The following is a 25,754-nucleotide window of genomic DNA, read 5'->3' as shown; positions in this document are numbered from 1 at the left end:
TGGCTCTCCGTGATGGACACTTGGGTTGTTTTCCTGTCTTGGATATTATGAATAGTCCTGCAATGAACCTGGGAGTACAGATATATCTTCAATACACTTACCTCATTTCCACTGGACATGTATCCAGAGATGGGATTGCTGGATCTTATAGCAGTTCTGTTTTTAACTTTCTGAGGAACCTCTGTACTGTTGCAGTAATGGCTAGACCAATTTACACAGCCACTGACCGTGCATAAGGTTCCCTTTTATTTACATCCTTGCCAACACCGGTTAGTGCTTTTCTTTTTGACACGGCCATCTTAACAAGTGTGAGGTGATATCTCATTGTGGTTTTGATTTGCATTTCCCTGACGATTAGTGATGTTGAGTAATCTTTTCATGTACCTGTTGGCTTTTTGGAGGTCTTCTTTGGAGAAATGTCTTTCCAGGGCCTTTGCCCATTTTTTTTTACTGAGGTATAATTGACATATAATGTTAGCTCTTGGAAGAGTGAAAATAGCTGTGTTCTCTGTATCTGGGGGAGATGTAGGAGAAAAACATCAAAGGAAAAGACCTCAAAAGGGAAAGGCTGCAGCAGGTGCAAGGCCTTAGGACATGTTTTCACAGCTGCTCTTAAGGAATGCCTTGAGCCATTAGCATTGTCCAGGGCCTTCATGCCTGACCCTTCCTGGTCATAAAGAACAATCATCTAGAAATTCAACCTTGAAAAACAAAACCATTAAGTTGATTAACACACTCGCTTAGCTGACTTTTTGCACGTAGTCTTTAGCAATTTCCCTAATAAAACGGGGCCTCATTCTGACTTCAGCATGAGGACCTTCACTTAACTGCATTTTGTTTAAGGACTCATCTTTTGCAACTCTGGCCATACTCCCTGCAACGGGTGCCTGGGTGCCCTAAAAAGCTCCCCATCCTACAAGACTTCGGAGAATGACTCCAACACCTCTCCCAGCTTTGCTCTCCCAGGCTGATTTAGTCACTGTCTCTCCAAGTCCTCCTCTCCTATCCCAGCACTCACACTGGTGTTTCTGAAGGGCCCTCTCTGAGACTTATTCCTGGCTTTGACTCTAAATGATGACCATCACCAGCTCAGTCCCCATCCCTTCAAGCGGGTTTTGGGGTTCTAGGACTGCAGCCTGTGAGCAGACACTCAGTCTGAGTCTTTCTAACAGGCAGAGGCCAAGCCAAGTGAGCGCCATGATGCTCTGCTATGGTCAAGCCCACAGCACTTGGCCTATGTGATACCCCTGAGTTCCTATACAGCATATGCCAGGTTCACGTAGAAGGACGCGGCATTCACTGGACAGGTCCTAGTCATCGTTTCTTTAGGATGTTTAAAGTGAATAGTAGATGCCAAGATACAACTCTTTTCTCCACCCATCATTGTTGCTTCAGGTATCTCCACTGTAGCACAGTGAAACCCTCTGTGCTCGGGGACCGCTGGGTTATTCTGTGAAGTAGGCCAAGGTGGCCTCTTGGCTTTATGCCATGTGACAAATGAGCTTATAAAGGATCATTAGGATAGCCCATCCTTCAGTGCCCTGATGGGGAAAAAAAACCATCACTGGCTGCCACCACTGTCAGTAGAAAAAGAGGGTGTCCCATCACCTTAGGGGGGGAAGCAGTGGCCTGTTATGGACTGCCTCTTCTAAGATTGGGTTACGGAAGAGAGAAGTGAAGGGCCCCTATGCTTTGTTCACATCTCTGAGAGAGTTCTGGTAGGAAGCATTTATGAAGAGGGCACTGAAAAGGCAGTAAACGTATCGTGGCCATTATTATCTGATTATCACTTCACGTTATCTTGAGTAGAAATTAAGGAGGATTTCTTTTTTTAAAAAGGTTATCTTTTAAATAAAAATCTCCTGATTGATTTCTGTTTTTGCTGTTCTGAATTTTTATTCATTGCATTATTGAAAAAAAGGAGAGAGGGAGGGAAGAAGGTAGGAAGGAAGGAGAGAGGAGAGGAGGGAGGGAAAGAGAGAGAAAAATGAAGGAAAAATGGAAAGAATAAAGGAAGGGAGGGAGGCAAAAAGAAAAATCAGTTATCCAATTTAGGGCTTGAAAACATTTGGCCAAAAATTCCACGAAAATGTTGATTTAGACTCCTCCTTCTTCAATCTCCTTTGGTAAGTCATTTAATTACTGGAGTATATTAAAAATCTTCACAGAACTGAAGGCATTTTATGTATTTATTATAATGAATACAGAATTTTGAACTAAAATTCATGATGTTATGTCTACACATGCAAGGAAACTATAATATTTAAAAATCCAACCAAAGCTGAAGCCCTTAATTTAGTTTTCTGAAGGTAGATTGGTCACTTGTTCAAGAGATCACTGATATATACAAGTCAAGTAAATCTAACCCTTGAAAACTGTTCTCATCGACTTGATCATGTCACCCAGATAGCACTTAAATGAGGCCCCAAAGATAAGAGAACCAGAGAAGCTTTTTTTGTAAATGTATCTTCTTCCATGATTTCCATAATTTTAGGGTTCACCAATTCAAGGTATAAGTTGAGAGAGATCCTAGACCCATTTTGCTGATGAGCAAAGTAAGGCACAGAGGTGTGTAAGGGATGAGCTACTTTTAGTCATGGGTTTGTCCCTGTACCTCTTCTGTGACCCTGAGCCCCCCTCAGCCCCACTTGTTTAGGGAGAGGCGAGCTTGCCACAGAAGACGATCATGTTGGTAGGGATGTGCCTTATGAAAAACAGGAAAGGGTGGTTCGCCATGAACTGAGCTCGGATGGGGAGTCTTTTTACAACGAAGCTGTCCCCAGTAGCTGCTGCTGCCTCGGTGCCCTCTTCATTGACATCCACATATGACTTGTGGATGACCTTTGATAAATGCAGGCCTTTGGCTGGTGATATTCCAGAGAGATCAGCTTTGATTTCATTGAAGACATCTGTCATCCCAAGGGAGTTTAGCAAAGCATTTAGCTCATACTTCATTTCGAGTTTGAACCTGGGGATATGGACTTCAACTTCCCTCTCTACCATGTTAGCAGAGCTGGTCCACTCGTAAAACGTCTTCATGTTCAGCTGTTTCTCTATCTAAGAGACAAAACACAGATGAGCCCACGTAAGCCAAACACGTGCCTGTGGCATTAAATGCCATTCGTTTTATAATTCTCAGTGTGCATGATTCCATGTATTGCTTTCTTTTGTACCTTGAAAATATGCTCAAGTCCTATCTGGGAAAAAACAAAAAAAAACAAAAAACACAAAGAATGTTGCATTCAGCCACATCTTCCCCATTCTATTGTCTACTTTTCATCGATGTTTCATAAGTAAACGCCCCAAACGTGTATCCTACAGTCTTCTGCCTTAACTCCCTCAGATGCAGACTTCACCTAAACTCCCTCTCTTGCCTCTGAAGTCCTTGTGTTTCCTGGATGAAGTCACCATTTCTTGATTTGGTTCTCAACTCCGAAACATTAAATTGCACCCTCTATTACAAATTTGTTGCTCACTTGACTTCTGTGATGATCCCCTCATTACACCTGGCTTCCCTCCTGACTTTGCCCTTGCCCTCACTGCCTCTGCTATGCGACTACTCCCGAAGTCCCGAAGAACTGAGGTTCTACACACCTTCCACACCTCCGCTCAGCCATGTAGCCTACCAGGCCCCTTCTCATCACCCCCACCCAGTGCCATCATTCTGTGTAAGCCCTTCAAACCGCTCCCCTTGGGCATGTGATCCCTCCAGCCAGTCCTCCCCACAGCTCCAAGACCAGCAGGCCAAAGCCCATCATCCCACGATAAGAGTTGAAAACTTTTTGTCACCTTCTCTCCATCCTGACAATATACAATCAGACATAAACTATCTTTTCCTTTTGTCCTTTTCTGCCCTAATCAGAGTTACCATGATGCAAATCTGTCTTGCTGGTCTCATATCTCTAGGGCATTTTCATGAGCATTTTGCTCTAGCTGGAATCACAGGGTACCCTTGTTCACCTATTCATCTTCTACCCCTCCACCTGTGAGACATCAAGGTTACTCTACTAGGAGCCTTCTAGATCCCCTCATTGTCTACTCTCTCTACTCCCACAGGACTTCCGGCAGAGTATCGTGGCACTTGTTACATGCTATTTATAACTGTGTGTTGGAGCCACACATTTGTCTATGTTTCAGAACCCACTATGTCTATGTTTTATGTTCCAGAACCCACTAGAATTCTCAGCATAAACAATGTTTGGTGTATGAATGGCTAAACGAACAGATAAATGAATGCATCACAAGCTAATAAAGACCGCTTCTACACTGCTTCCAAAATGCTATCTGCCTCCAAATATCTTCCCTGGCAGTCCACAACAGGTGCCCAGAGGTCTGAGCCCCTCTGTATCGGCCACGCCAGTATCACACCTGTTCTCCTGGCCACAGCCATGCTTCTCTTCCTAGAGGTCCACACACACACACATCCCAACCCAGCTGCTTCAAGAAGCCTTCCCTAGGCCCCACCCGCCCGTGCCACATTGTTTAACCTCAAGCAGGCGCTCCCTGCCTTAGAAACCTCTGACTGGGACCATCCCATCCGCGCGTGTACGTCAGCTTCCTCTTTGTCATTCCCGCAGAGCACTGGAGAGTTCCAACAAGGCTGGGGAGGTGCGCTCACTCCATGTCAGTGGCTTGCCTGCTTCTGTGCTAGGCAGTTTTGGCTGCAGCCAGAGGGGAGCTTTGACCCAAACCCCTGCCACCACCATGACCTTTTCTCAATGGCTGTGGCACTCATTTCCCCTACAATAGCAGGATGCTAAAAAAGAGTGGTTGCCTCACAAAAGCATGTTATAACTGGGTTGGAAAAACTGCTCCCGAGTGGAAGGTGGCTTAATCAGATTGCTGTGTACTAAGACCCTAACCAGCATTACAAATCCATCACTAGAGAAAGAGGCTTCCCAAATGTCAAGTAAGCAGCAGGTGCATGTATTAGTACAAGATGGCACTTTTGCCTCCTTGTGCCCTCTTTTATGGAAGAATAGATTATTCCCCCTGAAATGCATGGTCCCGAAGGCAGGGCCCAGGGTCCCCCTTCCTCTCACAGCCCCTGCGGCCTACCGCTGAACCCAGCATGTGACTGAATTAGGGACTGACCACGCTAGCGTCACACACACGTGCACATGTGTTTCCTCTTCACATCAGCATTCTCTAACTTCACCTGTTCCAGGCTGGCCGTGCCCGCGGGAAGCAGAACAATCATGCTTAGTTTGTGGTTCACGTAGGGCAGCTCCAGAATTTGCATCCGCGGCTCCTTTATGAAGGCTAATTTATATGTTCCCGTTTGATACATCATTTCCACAAGTACGCTTTTACCCTATTAAAAAAAGGGGGGTTCTCATTAGGTACAACAGTCACATATTTGCATGCACATGTACGTATGCTGATGTTTTCGCAAAACATGAATATTTGCATTAACACTAAAGGCGTGGGTAAAATAAAACCAATAAAGGACACCCTTTATTACTTTCCTTTGCAAAGGTTATGAATTTTTTATTTTAAAATAAGTCATTGTTAGAGCCTGTCTAGTTCAAATACTATATACAGTCATCTACATATAAAATTTCTTTTATATATTAGCTTGAGACGCATTCAAAACGAAGCTAGCATTACCACCTAAGATGATTTATGTGGAAAAATGACATCATAGGATCATTTTCTTTGCTAATCCAATTGGAGGCTCTCTAGGAGAAAAGTAATACGGAGAGCTGTGCTGTGCTGAGAAAGCAACCCCAGCACACGTGGACAGAATGCATGGCTACGGGAACAGGCTCTCTTATCTGCGAGAGGGGTGCCAGTCTCCAAAGGCTCCAGTTACGGGCCCCATGAGAAAGATTACTGGCACTTCGTGAGGAAAAATGAAAGTAAAATTCACAGAAAACACAATTAAAGAAACCTATGGAGGGGCATCTGGGTGACTCAGTCGGTTAAGTGTCCAACTTCGGCTAAGGTTGTGATCTCGCAGTTCGTGAGTTCGGGCTCCACATCAGGCTCTGTGCTGACAGCTCGGAGCCTGGAGCCTGCCTTGGATTCTGTGTCTCCCTCTCTCTCTCTGCCTTTCCCCCATTCACGCTCTGTCTCTCTCTCCCCCCGCCCAAGTAAATAAGTAAATAAATAAATAATAAACATTTTAAAAAAAGAAAGAAACCCAGACCAGTGTCTTCACTGAAACTTTCTAAATTGGCCTTAACATTCTCCAGAATTTATCATCAGTCTGAAAACAAAACACTTACCTCACTTAGCAGAAAAGGGGTTTTAATTGTCTCTCTTTCCTGAAACTTATTTTGCCATTGTCCTTTGAAATATATGGCATTCACCAGGACCATTACACAAGAAGGATCAATTGTGCCCTTTCCAAAGAGGTTTGTGACTTTTCCTTATAATAATAATTAAAAAAAAAAAGATAATATATTTGGATTAGAACTTGGGTTTATTGATAACAGAGAGTTGAACATTCACTAGAAATCTGGAACCATTTCTTAATTTTTTTTAATGTTTATTTGCTTTTGAGGGAGAGACAGAGCACGATCAGGAGGGGGCAGAGAGAGAGGGAGACACAGAATCTGAAGCCGGCTCCAGGCTCTGAGCTGTCAGTGCGGAGCCCGACGTGGAGCTCAAACCCGCACACTGTGATATATGACCCGAGCCAAAGTCAGACACTTGAACCGACTGAGCCACCCAGGCAGCCCTGGAACGATTTCCTTTTTAAGGCTAGTTATAAATTTGAGACACCAGAAGAACCCTTTTATCTCCTGGCCATGGAGGCTGTCCTTGTCAGATGAAGTTTATATCACAGCATTGAATGCTTTGTTATTTCTAATCACAAGATGGCATCCAGAGAGTAGCTAGTACATTAGCTAACGGTCCACTTGTCTGATACCTCGTCATATCCAATGCCTTCCTATACATTACTGCTTATTTAGAACATCTTTAATAATTTCTTATGGCTTCCCTTTAATAGTTAACAGGCTTCATACTTACCAGCACTTCACCACATCCAAATAGGCTAAGCATTCAAAAGATTCACTGATTCTTACAATGTACTAGCAATTCGTGTATCACAAGTATATACCAACACTTAAAGTAAATACATATCTAAAAATCAGAATTTATAAAAAACATACAAGATGTTTACTGCTTTGTTAATATACTGTTCAAATTGAACACCAAGCCCCCTTGGTGCACCCTGGTACACTGCAATTTACAAAACCTTAATTCAATACAAGCTAGCAATAGGAAACATAAGGATATCTGGAACATCAGACTCTAAGCTTAATTTTTCCACTACTGTTCCAAGTAAATTAACAGATCTGAAAATGTGTAGACCTTTCCAAGAATTTTCTAACTTAATACAAAGAACTGAATAAATGCATATTTTAATCTTGTCACCTATTACTAAACTTGAATAACACCCATCAGTCCACCCATCAACAAAATATTGTTGACACTTCACTGATAAGTGAAATAGTGAGATACAAATATGTTAGGGGCAGTCTTTAGGCTCAGAGAAGTATTTATTTTGTACTACTGACATGTTCTTCACAAATGCAATTAGCTTTAATACTTTGATGTTATTTCATCCTAATTTTATTACTTAATAAGCTTTATTTCTCCTGTATCAAGGAATATGATTGCCTACATTCATAAACCTCAGAGACTACCAGTACAATGACTTGATGGCATAACCACACAGACGGGGATTTCAGCATGGTACTTTGTGCATCTCTAGTGGGATAGACCCAAAGGACAAAAAGAACTCCAAACAACATCTTAAGCTACTGTTATATTTTATTAGTACTGTTATTTGGAGACTGTGTGTATTGTTGGATGATGCGATTTTGCAATAATATTGGTGACATTGGAATCTGGGATTTTTGACACAAGATAAAAGGGAAATAGATGTAAAAAAGGGAAGGCTGTTAAGTAAAAATCCTATGAACCGGAATTTGAATTGGTCGTATCAGTAAGAAATTATGCTGTATCTCATCTAAAAAATGTATTCACTGAGAAGGCCTTTAAACAATGACCATGCCAGTATCAATGGGAACTCTTGTACCCAGCCTATGGTCTCTAATATCACTTCTCATGAGAATGATCCAGGATTCCCGCGAGCAGTAATTCTAGGTCATCAGCAGGACATGAGTCTGGAACATCTGGTAAAATCAGAAAGCAAAGAAGCCATCAAATTCCACAAGAGTAGGGTCAAAAGGACTTAAGAGCCAATATAAAGATGGGACCCCTGACTAAAAGGAAACAATAAACTGAAACATCTCAAAATGTTTAAATTTATGAATTCATAATGATACTTTAAAAAGAAAACTTGGGGCACCTGGGTGGCTCAGCTGGTTAAGCGTCCAACTCTTGATTTTGGCTCAGGTCATGATCTCTGAGTTCGTGGAATCAAGCCCTGCGTTGGGCTCTATGCTGACTGAATCCCTGCTTGGGATTTTCTCTCTCCCTTTCTCTCTGCCCCTCCCCTGCTCAGCTTGCTCTCGCTCTCTCAAAATAAGTAAAAAAACATTCAAAAAAATCTTTGGGAAAAAACTCATTGGCTGTCTTCGAGGATGCTCAGAGGGAGTAAATGTTGGCTCAAAAACTGGTATTGAAGAGAAGGAATCTGGCATCCTTTTTTTTTTTGTTTTCCTCATATCAACTGTACTTAGAATAACCAAATATTTTATGAGTAGAAGTTTCTCATAATCCAGATTATAAAGAAGGAATGGAAGAATTGGAATACTGCATGGGGCGCCTGGGTGGCTCAGTCAGTTGAGCGTCCGACTTCATTCAGCTCAGGTCATGATCTCACGGTCTGTAAGTTCGAGCCCTGCATCGGGCTCTGTGCTGACAGTTCGGAGGCTGGAACCTGCTGCGGATTCTGTGTCTCCCTCTCACTCTACTCCCACCCCCCAACTTGTGCTCTGTCTCTCTCTCCTTCAAAAATAAATAAACATTAAAAAAATTTTTTTAAAGAAATAAATGTTTAAAAAAAAAAGTATTTTTAAAAAATTAGAGCTAAAGGAAGCCAGGCAGTCAACGCTGAAGGGGCAAAGATCTCATAGGCAGGAGAAACACAAACAGATGAGCTCAACAGGGACTTCTGAATAATTTTTTCCTCAAGGTATAGTGAAGTTTCAAAAGTTTCCCCAAGCCTCGATAAGGAAAAACATGACAGAAACTGAAGACCAAGAATTTAAGAACTACTTTTCTCAGTGTCTCAGTGCTAGTGAAAAACTAATTGAAGTTCAGGAGCTGGCAAGGTGGGAGAGATGTTTCAGAATAACGCAAGGAGCAATCCACTGAGAATGTATGGCAATTTAAATACCTATGCACTTAAAAACGCAGCCTCAAAATTGGACATAACTAAAAGGAGAAATGTAAAAATCCACAATCATAGTGCAAGATTTTAATACAGCTTTTCTCAGTAAATGATGATAAAAAGCAGTCAAGAAAGAAGCAAAGACACTCAAACACAGACATCACAAATAACAAAGTCAGCCTAACCGATAAAATTAAAAAATCTCACCCAGTAACTAAAGAATACACATTATTTTTAAGTGCACATGAAAATTTTACCAAAATTAAAACATATGTTTTACCTCAAAAGTCTCAATAAATTGCAAACAATTGAATAATTATGTTCTCTGATTACAACAGAACTGAGCTAAAAATCAGTAACTAAAAAACAACCAGAAAATTTCCACTTTTAAATAACCCCTGAGTCAGAGAAGAAATCTCAATGAAAATTAGAAAATATTTTGAGGCCCCTGGGTGGCTCAGTTAATTGAGCATCCAACTTTGGCTCAGGTCATGAGTTTGAGTCCCACATCAGTCTCTCTGCCTCCAGTGTGGACGGATTCCACTTCAAACCCGCTATCCCCCTCTCCCTCTCTCTCTGCCCTTCCCCGCTCATGTGTGCGCATGCACGCACACACTCTCTCTCTCTCTCTAAAAATAAAACATTAAAAAAAAATCAGAGAATATTTTGAACTGAATGATAATGGAAATACAATGAAAAATTGTGAGATGGAGTTAAAGTCATAACTAGAGGGAAAGCAATGGTCTTAAATGCATACATTAAAAGAATGTCTGAAAATCAACTGTTCATCTCAAGAAAATTACAGGAAGAGTAGTAATTTAACACCAAGATAGTAAAAAGAAGGAAATAAATGATAATCATAAATATTCATGTAATAAAAAAACTACAATAGGGAACACACAAGTTGATTCTTCGAAAAGACTAAAAAATTACCAATCCATAACAAGTCTAATTAGGAAAAAAGAAAAAATGCACAATTCATGTCTCCAGAAATAAAAAAAAGAGAAAACATTACATAACCAAAAGACATGAAGAAGGTAATACAACTTTATTATGAGCAATTTTATGCTAATACATTTGAAAATTCAGATAAAATGGCTGTATCCCTTGAGAAAAAAATTCAAAAACGTACACAAGAAGAAACAGAAAATATAAGTAGGTCTCTATTTATTAGAGGAATCAAATCTCTAATCAAAATCTTTCCACATAGAAAACACCAGGCACAGAGGGCTCACCTTGGAATTTATGTAAGATTGTTTATGTATGATTGGTGTGAATTCTTCCAAATATTTGAAGGGGAAAAATTCACACCAATCTTGCATAAACTCTCTTTTGGAAATTAGTAAAAGGGGAGAAACACTGCCAACTGGTTTCATAAAGTGAGTATAACCTGGATACCTGAACTGACAAGAATATTTGAATAAATAAAAACTAAGGTCAAATTCTTTCATGAACACAGGTGCAAAACCTCTAAAGAAAATATTAGGAAATCAAATCTGGTGATATGCAAAAAGCATAACATACCATGATCGTGTTTTGTTTATCCTAGGACAAAAAGGTTGGTTTAACATTAAAAATCAATGTAGTTCCCTAAATTAGTATACTAAAGAAAAAAATCATAGCTAAATAGATACAGAGAAGGCTTCAATATGATATGGTTAGTATCTATGCCTAAAATTCTTAGTAAACCAGAAATAGAAATTTCTTTAATCTGAAAAAATGCATTCATAAAAATACAGCAACAAACATTATGCTTAAATACATATTATTAAAACCATTCAGAAACAAGATATAAATCCAGAAACAAGACACAGCGTAAGGATGCCCAATATCAGTACCTCTATTCAGCGGAAGGTTCTAGCCAATAAGAAAAGAAAGGCAGCAAGGAAAGCTGAAGAGGAAATGACTGTATTTATAGAAAATCTAAAATAATATAAGAGTAAACTAGAGTTATGAGAACTCAGCAATCTTAATATATGACAGCCAGTTATACACTCCTACATCAACAACAAATAAAATTTGGAATAACTGAAACTAGTAAAAATTCAGTAAACACCTCAAATATCTGAAAACCATTTGTCAAAAGACATTAACATAGAAAAATACAAAATGTTAATGAAAGACATTAAAAAGGACCTAAATAGAGATAAACTTCATGGAAGTGGATTAGAAGCTGAATATTATAAAGATGCCTGTTCTTCTCCAACTCTATAGACTCCATATCACTCCAACTAAAATTTCAACTAGAATATTGACAAAAATTGACAAGGTGATTTTCAAATGTACATGGATTCCACTTATGAGTGAAATCATATGGCATCTGCTCTCAGGCTGACTTATTTCACTTAGCATAATACCCTCTAGATCCATCCATGGATCTAGGCATGATCTCACATGGCATGATCTCATCCTTCTTTATGACTGCGTAAGAAAAACAACAAATGGGGGCATCTGGGTGGTTCAGCTCAGGTCATGATCTCACCATTCATGGGTTCAAGCCCCGCTTCAGGCTCTGCACTGACAGTGTGGAGCTGTTTGGGATTCTCTCTATACCTCTCTCTCTGCCCCTCCCTTGCTTGCTTGTGCTCTCTCTCTTTCTCTCTCTCTCTCTCTCTCAAAATAAATAAGTAAACTTAAAAAAATGAATAAACAAAGAGCAGAATCAGACCTATAAATACAAAGAACAAAGTAATAATTGCCAGAGGGGAGGGGGCTAGGGGTTGGCCAGAATGGGTGAAGAGGAAAGGGAGATACTGGCTTCCAGTTATAGAATGAGTAAGTCAAGGGAACAAAAAACACAGCATAAGAAATATAGTCAGGGATACTGTAATAGTGATGTGTTGGGACAGATGGAGCTACACCTGCGGTGAACACAGCATAATGAATAGACTGAATCACTATGTTGTACACTTGCAACTAATGTTACCAGCGTGCATCAACTCTACTCAAATGAAAATAAATAAAATGTATGTGTAATGCAAAAGATCAAGTTAAATCAAGGCTCTTTGGAGAGGATCAACAATGGACTTAGACTTCCAGCTATCAAGACATATTATAAAGCTACTATAATTGTGGTATTTTCATGAGAATAAATAAATAGACAAATGGAGTCCACTGAAGAACCCAGAAACAGACTCACAGATATGATCATCCGGCTTATGAAAAAATGTACGTTGGAGTGTAATGGTGACAGGATCCTTTTCCCAATAAACAGTGGTATGTCAAGTAGATGTCCATGTGGAATGGAATGAACTTTTAAATGAATCTTGACTGTAGTGAAACAGTAAAGCTTCTAGCGGACAGCATAAAAATATTTTCATGAGCTAGGAGTAGGCAAAAGATTTATTTAAAAGTATGCCAAGGTACTGACTATAAAAGAAAGGATTGATAAATTTTGCTCCTTTGAAATTGAGAACTTCTATTCATCAAAGGCACCATTAAGGGAAGGAAAAGACAAGATACAAAATGGTAGAAATTACTTGCAACATACATATTCAGTATATGCAAAGAATTCCCTAAAAATGTGTAAGAAAAAAAACAGACAAATCATCCTGATGTATGGACAAAATATTTAAACAGGCACTTTACAAAGGAAGATATGAAGTGTATAAAAATGTTCAATGATATAATTCAAAAAGGAAATGCAAATTAAAACTAAACTCACTACAATGGCTAAAGTTAATAAGACTCACAGGTGTTGGCAAAGTTGAGGAACAAATAAAACTCTCATTCATTGCTTGGGCAAGTGCATTGGTAAACCACTTTAGAAAATTGTTTTGGGGGCACCTGGGTGGCTCAGTCGGTTAAGCATCCGACTTCGGCTCAGGCCATGATCTCCCGGTCCGTGAGTTCGAGCCCCCCCGTCGGGCTCTGTGCTGACAGCTCAGAGCCTGGAGCCCGTTTCAGATTCTATGTCTCCCTCTCTCTCTGCTCCTCCCCTGTTCATGCTCTGTCTCCCTCTGTCTCAAAAATAAATAAAAACGTTAAAAAAAATTAAAAAAAAAAAAGAAAACTGTTTTGTATCTATTAAAATTAAATATACACATACCTTATATGGTCAGCAATTTCATTTCCAGGTATCCATCCAACAAAATCACATACAGTATATGTACCAAAAGAAGTGAATCAAAATGCTGATAGCAGTGCTGTTCATAATAGACCCAAACTAAAAATGTTCCGAGTGTTCATTAAGACTCAGTAGACTGGATAAATATATTTAGGTATTTTCAGAGAACAAAGATAGACATCAATGAAAATGAGCAAACCATGCAACATGTAGTCACAAGGATGAATCTCACAAAATGTTGAGCTTAAAAAACCCTAAGCACCTGCTTTATGATTCCAGTTAACATGAAATTTAAAAATAGGCAGAACTAATATATAGTAAAAGGAGTCAGAGAAGTCTTAATGTTTGGCAATAGGGTGGGTTCGTTTCTGGAAGGAAACACGAGAGTGGCCTTGGAGTGTGCCCTTCCTAGTAACTAATGTTTTATTTCTCTGACCTGCTAAAGGTAGAGGGGGGTTACCTGAGAGCATTTGCTTTTGTGATAATTTCTGCTTTGTGATAATTCATTGAACAGCACACATATAGTGTATATATTTCTATAAGTGTGTGTATATATATATATATATATATATATATATTTCAGTCAAAAAAATTATTTTAAAAATCAAGATGAGGGGCACCTGGGTGGCCCAGTCAGTTAAGCGTCTGACTCTTGATTTCAGCTCAGGTCATGATCCCAGGGTCTTAGGATCAAGCCCCGCATCATCTACCCCACTGAGCATGGAGATTAAGATTCATTCTCTCTCTCATACTCCCTTCTTGTCCTCCATTATTGATCTATGTTAGGTCCTGGACGTCACCCAGCTTCTTGTTAGCACTGACTCAGGGAGTTTATCAAAACAGTGCAATTAAAGTTTGAAGACACCCGTGGGACTTATTCTTACCATTAGTTTTACTTTCAACCCAAGCATTAATAGTTTTCCTCGTTTCTTCTGGAGACCGTTCAAAATCAACAGTTTGCGGCGTGGTTTGATACAGTTTCTCAGAACAGTTTAGATATTGCTGTAAAAAGAAAGGACAATAGCACAACACAAAAACAGTGGAAGGGAAGCAAAAGCCTACAGCTCTATGTGTTCTAAAAATCACAACACAGAGGGGCACCTGGGTGGCTCAGTCGGTTAAGCATCCAACTCTTGATTTTGGCTCAGATCATGATCTCGTGGTTCATGAGTTTGACATCCAAGTCTTGGGCTCTGAGCTGACAGCGTGGAGCCTGCTTGGGATTCTCTGTCTCCCTCTCTCTCTGTCCCTCCCCTGCTCGTGCACACTCTCTCTCAAAATAAATAAAATGAAACTTAAAAAAAAAATAAGTAAAATAAAATCGCCACACAGAGACAAAAGCAGCTCGTGTTTATATGTCTGAAAGGAAGCCGAATCCGTGTATACTTATTCTTTAGTTTTTTTTTATGTTTATTCACTTCTGAAAGACAGAGAGAGACAGAGCACAAGCAGGGGTGGGGCAGAGAGAGAGGGGGACACAGAATCTGAAGCAGCCTCCGGGCTCTGAGCTGTCAGCGCGAAGCCTGACATGGGGCTCGAACTCACGAGCCGTGAGATCATGACCTGAGCTGAAGTGGGACGCTCAACCGACTGAGCCACCCAGGCGCCCCCATGTATACTTATTCTTAATAAAGCAAATGGATTTAAACAAATCAAACAGCTTTCCAAAAGGAATGTTCAGAAGTGTTTGGTAGTCTCTTCTGCCCTATCATTGGCATTCTTTGCTCTAAAATGCTCAAAGCAAAATGGCAAGATACAATTTACTCTCACTGCTCTGTCCTCTCAAACAGACAAATGGGAGTCACTGCCCTACGTTCTAGATGGGAAAACTGGGGACTAGAGTGACGAAGTGATTCAGGACCGGGGTGATTACATTTTGCTTGTTGGAGGCCTAACAGAGGGCTTGGTCTCCTCGTGGTATCCCTAAAAGCCACTATAATTAAAATGGTAATAATATTGTCTGGTGGACATAATTGACATTTTTTCAACTTTATGTAAAATGTGAACAAAAATAACTTAAGGAATTCACTATTTTACTCACCTATACTAGTAATCCAAGTAAATATAGTGTGCAAAATGAGTATAAAGAACCTAGCCCTCTCTTTTAACCAAGTTCCCAAGCTGGCCCCAATATGACATTCTGGACCCACCACTGATTACCACCCATGCATGGCCCTTGATTTCTAGAACTGGGAACTTTCCACTGCCTCACTGCCAAGGCAGCAGTCAAATCTACATCGACTCAAATGAAATTGCCTGCTGTTCCATTCTTGAGACCTTGGGGACATACCTCTATGGTATGCCCATAGCAGGACCCAAGGCCCCACCATGAACTGAGCAGGATGATACAAGACTTAGAAATATGGCAGGTGTGAAAGTGGCTGCCTGGGGTGTGGCTTGCCATTTGCTTAACTGGGTTCTCTTGTGCCTAAATCCATTATAGAACAAAAGGAAAGCTTGCTGAGAGCAAACTTTGGGCCTCGGGATGACTCTTGTCCTGAGCTGGTCCAACTGTGGCTAGAACATGCTTAAGTGATTGTCCTTAATCCATGAGATGAAAGTTTTTCCAGACAGAATCCTGGGATAATAATATCTCATGCATGATACAGATCATGACAATCTGCACGACACTAATGAGGAGCTTCACATTTCAGGAACAGATGCATTCGTCATTATCCCAAATCAACATTTCTCTACTTCCTACGTCCAGATCACTGTTTGGGGAAGACACGGGGTGGGAGAGAGAGTATTCCAACTTTAGGGACCATGACTGCTAATCCCCACCACATCAGCAGGCACTCCATAAAAGAGTCACCGTAAGCTTTTAGGACAGTAAGAAACAACACTTCTGAAACAGGTCCACACCCCAGGATGGACCACCCCAAGTTGCAAAAATTCTGACAATCAACTGTTAAGACACAGACTACATTACCAGACTAGAGGAGAACATTAGAAATTCAGGACTTCATTCTGCTTCCGCGAGCCAGCATTTAAATAAAACTGGTCAAATAAAAGCTATGTCACTGAGGCTAGCATTTCACCTTAATCACATCAGGATAACACAGCAATTAAAACAGGAAGATAGATTTGGATAGGGGTCGCACTCAGGCTTTGCCACTTAATTATCTCGGCTACCTTTGTCAACTTGACTTTTCAGAATCCGCCTCACAATTGTAGAATTAATGGCAATTTTGTACTTATATTAGGACTATGTAGCAGTTAATGTGATAAGACCTACAACGTATTAAGTAAACGGCACGTGGTAAACACTCAATAAAACTACATATTACACTACTGTTGGGAAATGTTATAAATAGTGTTAGAATCTTGAAGCTAAAAGGGATTTAAGTCTATTTCTCTCATTTTAAAGATAAAGGTGACTTTCCCAAAGTCATGTCTCACAGGGAACAGAATTCACATCTCTTGGCTCCCAGTCCGGTATGCTTCCCATTGATTCTTAGTACTCTGTCATTAAAGACCTCTGAAGAAGGGGTGAGAAACGTATTTTGCTTTTTCATGATCCACAAGAGAATTCTTAACTACTTTGTTTTGTGCTTCATCCCTGACCTCGCTTCTTGGACAACTTTGGTGGTTTTTGCAAAAATAAAATTGTTATGTGATATTTCACAACTTTAAATGGGATTTTGATAAAACCATTTCACTGAAACTCTAAGTCAGCTCAAAATTTAATCTCTTACAGATGAATGCCATGTGGCTCTTCTCACTCTTCCTTTATTTTATGGTTTGAAACCTAGAGAATGCCAAGACAGCTGTGGGTCACCATTCCAGACGGACTTACCTGATGGAACATCATCGCCTTTGTCCCATAGAGTCTGTTGGCCATGCTGAGGGTATAGTTAGAGTCTGGCTGGTTAATTTGAGAGAATAAGACTCCAAACGCTGAATGAATCCTTCCAGCTTGGCTGCACTGAAGCACCAATAAACAAAGGATGGAGTATTAAGTTGCTTGATTTCTTGCCATTGGAGGGTTATAAATAATGTGGAAACAGTAAGTAGACAGCAAGGTGTTTGCCTCTGAATAAAAGGGTAGGGAATACTAACAAGCAAAGAGTTGGGGAGTTTAAAGCATGTTCCTTCTCTAGATTTCCTCCAGCACAACAATCTCAGCACTCTGTGACCTTAGTCACAAGTTGTGTGCAGAACTGTAAGCTATTGCAAAACACACAAGCACTCGTTGGCCCCTATGGTTAAATCCGAAAGCACAAGTTTTCATAAAGAGATCCTAGTGGGGTCTTTAGGGTGACGATCCAAGTTTTGCTGCTGTCCCTGTACCTATAGAATCATCTCTGTCACACTCCTTTCAACGTCTCCATTTTCTGTGTGACCATGGAACCAAACACTTTAGCCCTTTGCTGAACTGATCTCACTCAGCCATCCAACCCAATCCCAGGAGCAATTCTGTTAGACCTACGGCTTTGAGGCATCTGCACTCAAGGACATTATTGGGGTCTACCCACATTCCCTGAAGCAAAGTTTCCCAAACTACGGACGTGCTTTAATCTCCTCACAACAAGTTGGGTTCTGTGAAGCAAGTATTTTTTGAACCTGTATGTATTTATGTGTTTTCTGAATCAATCACAATCAAACACATAACCATATCACGTGTGAGTTCTAATTTTGATGTCAACAGGAATTCTCCTACTAGAAAGAAGTGGGAATCACAGTCCCAGGCAGTGTGGGCTGGGCAACATCAGGCTCCGTTCTCCTGGGGTCTAACTATAAGGCAATGGGTCCTCTCTCAGTGACCCCGCTGCAAAAATCTACTCCCTCACAGATGAGGCTGGCAGACTCAGTCCCATGTTGAGATTTACGGCACAGTCCGTGAAAGAACGGAAAGCTTGAGCAAGAATAACAATAAGACATATGATAAAAGCTGGGGGACTTTAATACTGTAATTATTTTCATTATGTTAACTGTATAGGCTGTAGCAATTACCAGGAAGACTAAAGGACTTGACCAACGGAGACAATGCTGCTGGGTCCTTTAGGGGCCAAAGAGGGGCTCTGCCACTCAACCCCTGCACTATTAGTCCTCGGTGCTCTTATGTTGAAGAGCATTTGATAGCTCAGTAGTGATACTATCATACCTTAGCTGAGGCCTTGAACTCTGGTTTTAAGGATTCTGCAATACGATTAAAGTGAAGCACCTAGGAAGGAAAAAGAGGAGTCAACTGATATCAAAAGCAACATACAGTCTATAAACGTGAATATTTACAAGTTATCTGTTTTTCCATTTCAGAAAATGACCAATGATAACAGCTAACATTTAGTGATGTCATCTTCCGGGTACCGAACTAAGCTTTGGCATATATCTTACTGAATTCTCGCAAGAGCTTTGTAAGTAGATGCTATTATCCCCATTCACGTAGGGAAACCGAGATCAAGAGAGAGGTTCCCTGACAACTGTCTGTCCGTCTCCAGACAGTAATGAGGCTCCTCTGCCCCCTCCTACTGTTCTCAGGCCCTTCACTCTGACAGTGACCCTCTAGGGTCATGTAAAACATTACATGGTGTCCCTTTACAATATCTACTTTAAGCCAAGAAAATCATGAAAGTGCATCAAAATATGGAGGGAAGAAATAAAGGACAAACAATAATATGATGTATAAGTATCCAAAGAGTTGTTAAGTGATATTCATCTAGACTTTCCATAGCGATCAAAAATACATATAATGGAAAAATCACTATGTATCAGCCTTTGTAACCAGAAAAGTCACCCCTTTTCTCTTAGTCTTTCTGTTTCCCCATGTGTAAAATAGGGATAATAATCCCTACCTACCACATAGGGCTGTTGTGAACGTCAAATGTACTAATGAATTATTTTTTTTACACTTGAGAGCTTTTAAAGTGTTATTAAGTTTTTCTATCGGTTGCAATCCTGGAGGGCAAGAATAGTATCACACATGTGTTCTCTGTCATATTTAAATCACTGAAAAAAAGTGAACTCCAAAAGTAAACTACAGAAGGGTATGCATGGGAACACCAATGGGAAGGAAGAGACTGTGTTGCATTTACTGTGTTATTTGCATTATAAGTATTGCATCATTTAACCATTATTCTAAGAAATATGATTTTCCCCAATGTGTTTCTTCAGTCACAAGATGGCAGAATGTCCTTGGTATCAAGATGCGTGTATCTGGCTGACCCAGACGGGTGCACAGAACACGTGAAAGGTCTGTGGAAATCTCTGCTGTGTTCCATACCTTCTCCATCTGCCCTGCACTGTTTCCTCTGGCCCCAAGGAGAACCATACTTAGAGCATAAAGCAGACTCAGCGGTGAAAAGAAGATGTTTTCTCCTACGTTGTGCCTGTTCAGCTCTTTGAACACATCAAGGCAAAAGTCAACGTTTGCTGTGCTGAGAGGATCCATTTTATGCCAAGCACTACCTGAGAACACATGGAGGGAAAAAAATCTCAGAATATTACTTGGAAGTACAGGTAATACATAGAGTTCGGTTATTAAATTTCACGAATTTATGAGTCTGAGCACACTGCTTCGTGAAAAATTACATACTCACTAATGAATAGAAGCCACTAATGAATAGAAATCACTAATGAATAGAACATTTAGTGTTCCTTTCAACCAGTGGTTCAAGGCTGTCTCACTCTCATTTGTGAACATTTAAAAGTAATTGTTCTGCGGCAGAAGAGCAGAAGGAATTAGGTCTTCGTGCTCTTAATGTCCATGCTACAAGATCCTCCTCATCCTGGAATTTGTACAGAGAAATTCTCTAGCTACACAAGTTCAGCCAAACAAGTTGCTTTACCACTAGACTGCACACCTTCACAGCCTCACAGGAGAACACTTTTCTCTTTCCAGATACCTTCAAGTTCTCCCCAGATAGCACTGTAAAAACATTAATTACCTACTGCTCATCCCTTCCTTTCCTTTCCTTTCCTTTCCTTTCCTTTCCTTTCCTTTCCTTTCCTTTCCTTTCCTTCCCCTTCCCTTCCCTTCCCCTTCCCTCCCCTCCCCTCCCCTCCCCTCCCCTCCCCTCCCCTTCCCTTCCTCTGTGCTAAGAGGACACAGATTTCATGAATCCACTTTCATGTAACCATGTACTTCAGAGAAGGCTTCAGGATCTCCATACCCCAGGGGCCAGCCTTGACTGGCCTAAGCCAAGTGAGGTAATTCTGTCTCCTGCAACAGTGACTAACTGGGTACCAACTTTGAGTTATATTCTGAGGATCCAATGTACAGCATGGTGACTCTAGTTAATAATACAGTATCGTATAGTTAGTTGAAAGTTGCTGAGAGTAGATCTTAAGCATTCGTGCGCACACACACAGAAAGTTAACTGTGTCAGGGGTTGGATGTGATCCTGGGAATCATTCCACGGTGTTTATGAATATGAAATCATCACATTGTACCTTTTAAATATATACTATTATATTTGGCAGTTATTGCTCAGTCAAGTTTGGGGGGAAACAAATAAAATTTTAACGATCAGAAGGTGCCGTGATTCTTGCCAATAAGGACAAAAAGTCATTGCTGGGCTTCTAGAAGAGGCTTCCCTCTGATAAAAAAAAAAAAAAAGAGAGAGAGAGAGAGAGAGAGAGAGAGAGAGAGAGACTCACAAGAGGAAGACATCCCTCTTCTTCCTCTTGTTTGTCCTCCTGTGACTACTATCACAGCAGCGACTGTGTGACCGGGATGTAGCCAGCCCAAGAGGATAAGCCAGACGTCGGAGAGGAAAGGTGGACAGAACCTGAGTCCTTGTTGATGCACCATTAAGTGGATGGATTAATCCACCCTGGATCTGTCCTACCTTGGGATTTCTCATCATGTAGGATGATGTTTCCTTATATTTTAACTCATTTTGGTTGAGTCTTCTGTTACTTGCAACAAAAAGCACCCCAGCCTCCCCAGGGATTTCTTCCTACGCCCTTGACCGCTAGGACCCATTAGCCCACCTGCCTCACATTCACACATTTCTAGCACAGCTACATCTTTCTCCCTTATTTAGTTCCCCAGCGATCTACAACTACTTTGTTCTTCTTCCTCTCATCTTCTAGATTACAGCTTCGCACTCTTGTAGCATTCAAGTCTAGGCCTATATTCTGTAGGCTATTATGACAGGTGACCAGTCCACTGCCTCCGCCCGGGTATGTTTATTTTAGTTACTAACCTGCCTTGTTTTCAGTACATATCTGAGTTGAGCTCACTGGAAGTGTGTTCTCTGGGGCGTGACTCTGTTGGCTACTGATGTAGGCATTCGTGTCATACCTCTCACTAAAACATAGTTCTCTGTGCCTTTAGAGCCAAAGGAAGCTAAGCTGAAGGTGAATGCCTCAGAACTGGGGCTGGGAGGAGGGTGCACAGCTCAGCGCTTCTCAGGCAGAGACAGCTGAAAGGAAACGTGTCGCTTGTAGACTTTCAAAATAATGACCCACCAAATTTATATGGCAAAAATGGTGATGACACATCCCTGTAATTAAAACTGGTTGTCCTAAAATAATCATTAAGGACTAAGTGCTATGTATTCGAATCATCAGACCACCCAAGATAGTATAATAGAGCCTAGCAGTTATATTATAACAAGCCTGGACTGTATTTTTCTTTGCTTTGGACAATTTTTTTTTAAGGTATAACACAAAGGTTTTGCTAATCTTATTTAATGAAAATACTAGCACGTGCCTTTAACAGGATACTGTTCTTCAAGTTAGTTTTAATACAGCTCTCTGTAGCTGGTCTAATAATAACAATATTATTGTTGTTATTCCAGAGCGACATGGATAGAGCTTGAAAAGCTCTTTATTTCACTACCTTAATAATGAAACCAGTTTTGGTCCAATAATGAGGCATGTCCGAGGCAGATGCTCTTTATACTGCCTTCTGCATTTCGGTAAATGGGGTTAGCTAATGGAATCAGGTTCTAGAATGAAATTTCAGATTTCAGATTTATAAGTGAATGTAAATGTATTCTTCTTACATCTACATCATCATATTGTCATTATTAAAAACCTGCCTACATATTAGAGTGAACAGTAGCCCTACAGTTATGGGGGCGCCTAGCAAAAGAGTCTGGAATATACTGATAGAACACCTGTATGAGCCACCTACTTTTATATTACTAATCTGTTGGTTTCTTTCTCTTTTTTCAACCAAAAGCATAGAAAGCAGAAGTAATCACACCCCTCAGTTCTTGGCACAGCCATCATTGGGCCACAATTCTCTTCTTTGCTAACTGACTTCAACCCAATTCATTTTCTTTCTCTTCCATGCCTGTAGACAACACTTATCGTTCGTTTAAAGCATATTCTTATACCTACACGTGTCCTTAAAAAATAGTTGTTTCTTTATGTAGCTTTTCATTTTCATAAATGAGCTTATATCAAGTAATTTCTTTTTCATTGAGTACTTTTTTAAGATTCATCCATGTCACTCTGGAAACATCATCTGTTAACTTGCAAGTACTGTGCTTTTGTGCCTTTGCATTTTGCCAATCCATTCCCCAGTGACAGATGCCCAGACGGCCTCCTCCTCATATCGTCACCAGCAGTGCTGCGATGGGCATCCTCACACAGACCCCCTGATGCTCCCGTGTGAGATCTCTTCACAAAGGAAAGGACTGCATCACAGGCTCCATGTACATGCCAAGCACTGCATACGTTATTCAGAGTTTAAGTCGTACAGGATGGGTCAGGTTACCCCAGTTTTGCAGACAAGGCGGTGAGGGGTTGAGAAATTCACATGGCATACGGGGGTGGCCATGACATGAACGCAAGTCCATGTCTTCCGAAACCTCTGCTCATTCCACTTGCCACTGGACACATTCAGATAAGCTTCTATTTGAGGTAACATGATTTTACTTTTGTGGCACTGTGACTATTATCCCTAATTGATAAGGACAGCATCTTACCAGAAAAATTAAGACATTTTGTCCAAGATATAAGGCATTGATAGGCTTAATCTGTTCACGAATGGTTACTAAATATCGTATTATTTGCCTCACTTCACAGTGAGATCTTCTAGCTCTCCAAGCATTTGGTTCACAATACCAAGAAGAGAAACATTAGGCTTAGGTTTTTCAACAATTACTGGGAATACATAATTCTAATTAATTCATGAACTTTGGCATTTGGCATGTCTCTTTGCAAGATAGAGTTTTCACTATCGTTAAGCTAGCTCTTAAGATCTCTATTTTCATCACTCACTTTCCAAGGCCCCACTCTTCTTAGTACAACAGAGTGTCCATACTAATCTTAAATTCAACAGATTTTATGCAGTAACCTTGACTGACAATTTCCCCTACACCTGAGTAATTGTCTTTGGAAAACACTGAGACACAAATATGTGGATGAATTCGCCGATTCTTGTTAACTGAGTAACTTCCTCACTAGATTTAGCGTTCTTTGAGGGCAGGGAAAATCTACCGGTGAAATTATCAGTGCCTTGCACAACCACCCAATCACCAACACATATTAGAGAAGTCAACATTATAAACAGTTTACAGTTTCTGGTCTAATTAACATTATGCAGTCAGTTGCCGAAAAGAGGATGCCATGAGGGACAGAAGTCCCAAGGCACATAGAATCCTACCAAAGATGCACAGACCCCAGAGAAGTTTCCACCTAGGAGATGAGGGAGAGCTGACGTGCCCCTAGAAGTAGAAGGACTGTGAATTGAGCTCCCAAAGAAGGAAGGAATTGCAGAAAATTCCTTGTAGTGTATCGTCCTGCCTGCTTTTAGACTGAAAAAAAACCCCTCCCAAGCAAAAGGAATAGGTCACCTGGAGGCTGCTGTGGGAGAAAACCAAGAAAAAGATGCCCGAAACTGCAGCCCTTCTAGGTTAAGAAGGGGGATGTTTAGGAAAAAAATAAAAAACTACTCAGGAAACGCGAAGAGAGGACATGTCTTAGAGGGGGATGTTGGCAATAAAGTACTGAAAGAGGACACAGCACTGGAAGGCATTCTTCCCAGGACATCAAGTTATTGATAAGGCCAGTCCAGTGCAGTTAAGATCTTCTAAAGAACCAAGAAGAGTTTTGCTACACAGAGGCCACGGCCATGTGTAACCAGCTCCGTTCTGGATAAGGGTTATTGGCAAGTAGAAAGTATCAACAGAGTTCTATTTTGCTAAACAAATCAGAGGTTGGAAATTAAGTCAGCCTGCCTCCAGGATTTTAAAAATGCACACCATCCACGTTAACGTATTAACAAGCATGATAATGTACTCATCAAGGGATCAGCAAAAGGCACGCTCAAAGAATAATCTTCGCCCTCGTGTGGCTCATTACACACCTGTCCAAACGTCCTGTTTTACTGCTCTTATCTGTTCGGGTCTGGCAACAAGCGCAGCTGAAACACTGAAGCACAGAAATACTTCTCTTTACCTTTGCTGCTTTCCCGGGTGAAGCGGACAATTCGGCAGGGGAGATTGGGGCTGTGTCCCTGACGAGGAAATATAAAGCCTTCACTTTTTGCCCCTCCCTTTCCACTGTGTCCTTAGTGATTCAGCTCCACATCCGCCTGGCAGGAAGCACAGCCCTGGGAAGGAAGTCCCTCTAGAGGCCACCCGGAGCTGCCTTGCATCTAGGAGACTCTCAGGACGGCCAGTGCTTTCTGGAGAAGTGTGCAGTGCTTACCCGCCTTCTGCCCTGCTAGGGAGGAAACATTTGCAAGCCCAATCTCTGTTCGAGAAAATAAGCTGTCTTTCTAAAAGGAGTACCTGGAACATATTCAAGTGGGCAGGGCCGTGTTCAAAATTCCAAAGACTGCTGTTTCCGTGTGCCTGGCACAGAGCAATTCAAAAAGAAAGCTCTCAGCTGTGGCAGAAAGATTCCAGCCATGATGGCTGCTTCCTGGCCTGAGGCCCATTCATCCCAAGATTTTCTGAGCTCTGTTGCGCGGAGTAGATGTTTTTGTGCGAAGCTTCTGCAATCTGCTGGCAGGTAATTCCTGTCCCATATAAAGGACATAAGAATGAGCTCAAGCAGGACTTACTCTGTGGTTTCAGTTTTAAAAGCTTGGTGGGAACAACAAACCACCTCTACCTAAACTGAGTTCAGAGGTATGATTCAGCACCATGCAAGAAAGATTACAAATTAGGGGTAGAGATCAAAGCTGGAGACAAAAAAAAAGGGGGGGGGGGCGATGCAGTAGTCGAGAATCAGCGCCAAGAGACAAGCCTGGCTTCCCAGAGGCTATTCTTGCCCATGTGATACAGAGCCTCCAGCCTCTCCGGGGGAATACCACTGTCCACACTTAAACTATGATGGCAGCCTGCACTGCACTTATGATAAGAGAAAGCCCTTTATGGCCAGTGATTTTTCTTCTCAACAGTATGTTCTCCCCTAGTCGAAACTCAACCATTCTAAAAGACACTAAGTGCCAGAAGAGTGAGATGTAAA

At 41.0% G+C, this 25,754-nt stretch overlaps 1 protein-coding gene across 2 annotated transcripts; it reads right to left on the bottom strand.

Annotated features, from left to right (window-relative positions):
* Window positions 1-2,171: 2,171 nt before the first annotated feature.
* On the bottom strand, window positions 2,172-24,936 carry SERPINB11 (serpin family B member 11). Of its 2 annotated transcripts, none has more exons than XM_045457846.1 (8): window positions 24,738-24,936; window positions 19,603-19,787; window positions 18,487-18,546; window positions 17,179-17,307; window positions 14,264-14,381; window positions 6,231-6,373; window positions 5,159-5,314; window positions 2,172-3,057 (listed from the first exon to the last, which is right to left on the bottom strand). In XM_045457846.1, exons 2-8 carry the CDS (start codon window positions 19,768-19,770, stop codon window positions 2,653-2,655), a joined length of 1,179 nt encoding a protein of 392 aa, XP_045313802.1. In that variant the 5' UTR covers window positions 19,771-19,787; window positions 24,738-24,936; the 3' UTR covers window positions 2,172-2,652. The 2 variants fall into 2 exon arrangements, with proteins under 2 accessions (XP_045313802.1, XP_045313801.1); XM_045457845.1 differs by having other exon boundaries at window positions 24,646-24,935.
* Window positions 24,937-25,754: the final 818 nt, after the last annotated feature.

Source organism: Leopardus geoffroyi, chromosome D3, assembly GCF_018350155.1.
Source record: "Leopardus geoffroyi isolate Oge1 chromosome D3, O.geoffroyi_Oge1_pat1.0, whole genome shotgun sequence".
NCBI classification, from domain to species: domain Eukaryota; kingdom Metazoa; phylum Chordata; class Mammalia; order Carnivora; family Felidae; genus Leopardus; species Leopardus geoffroyi.
Note: the sequence above shows the minus strand (reverse complement) of the source record. Positions and strands in the feature narration are given on the sequence as shown.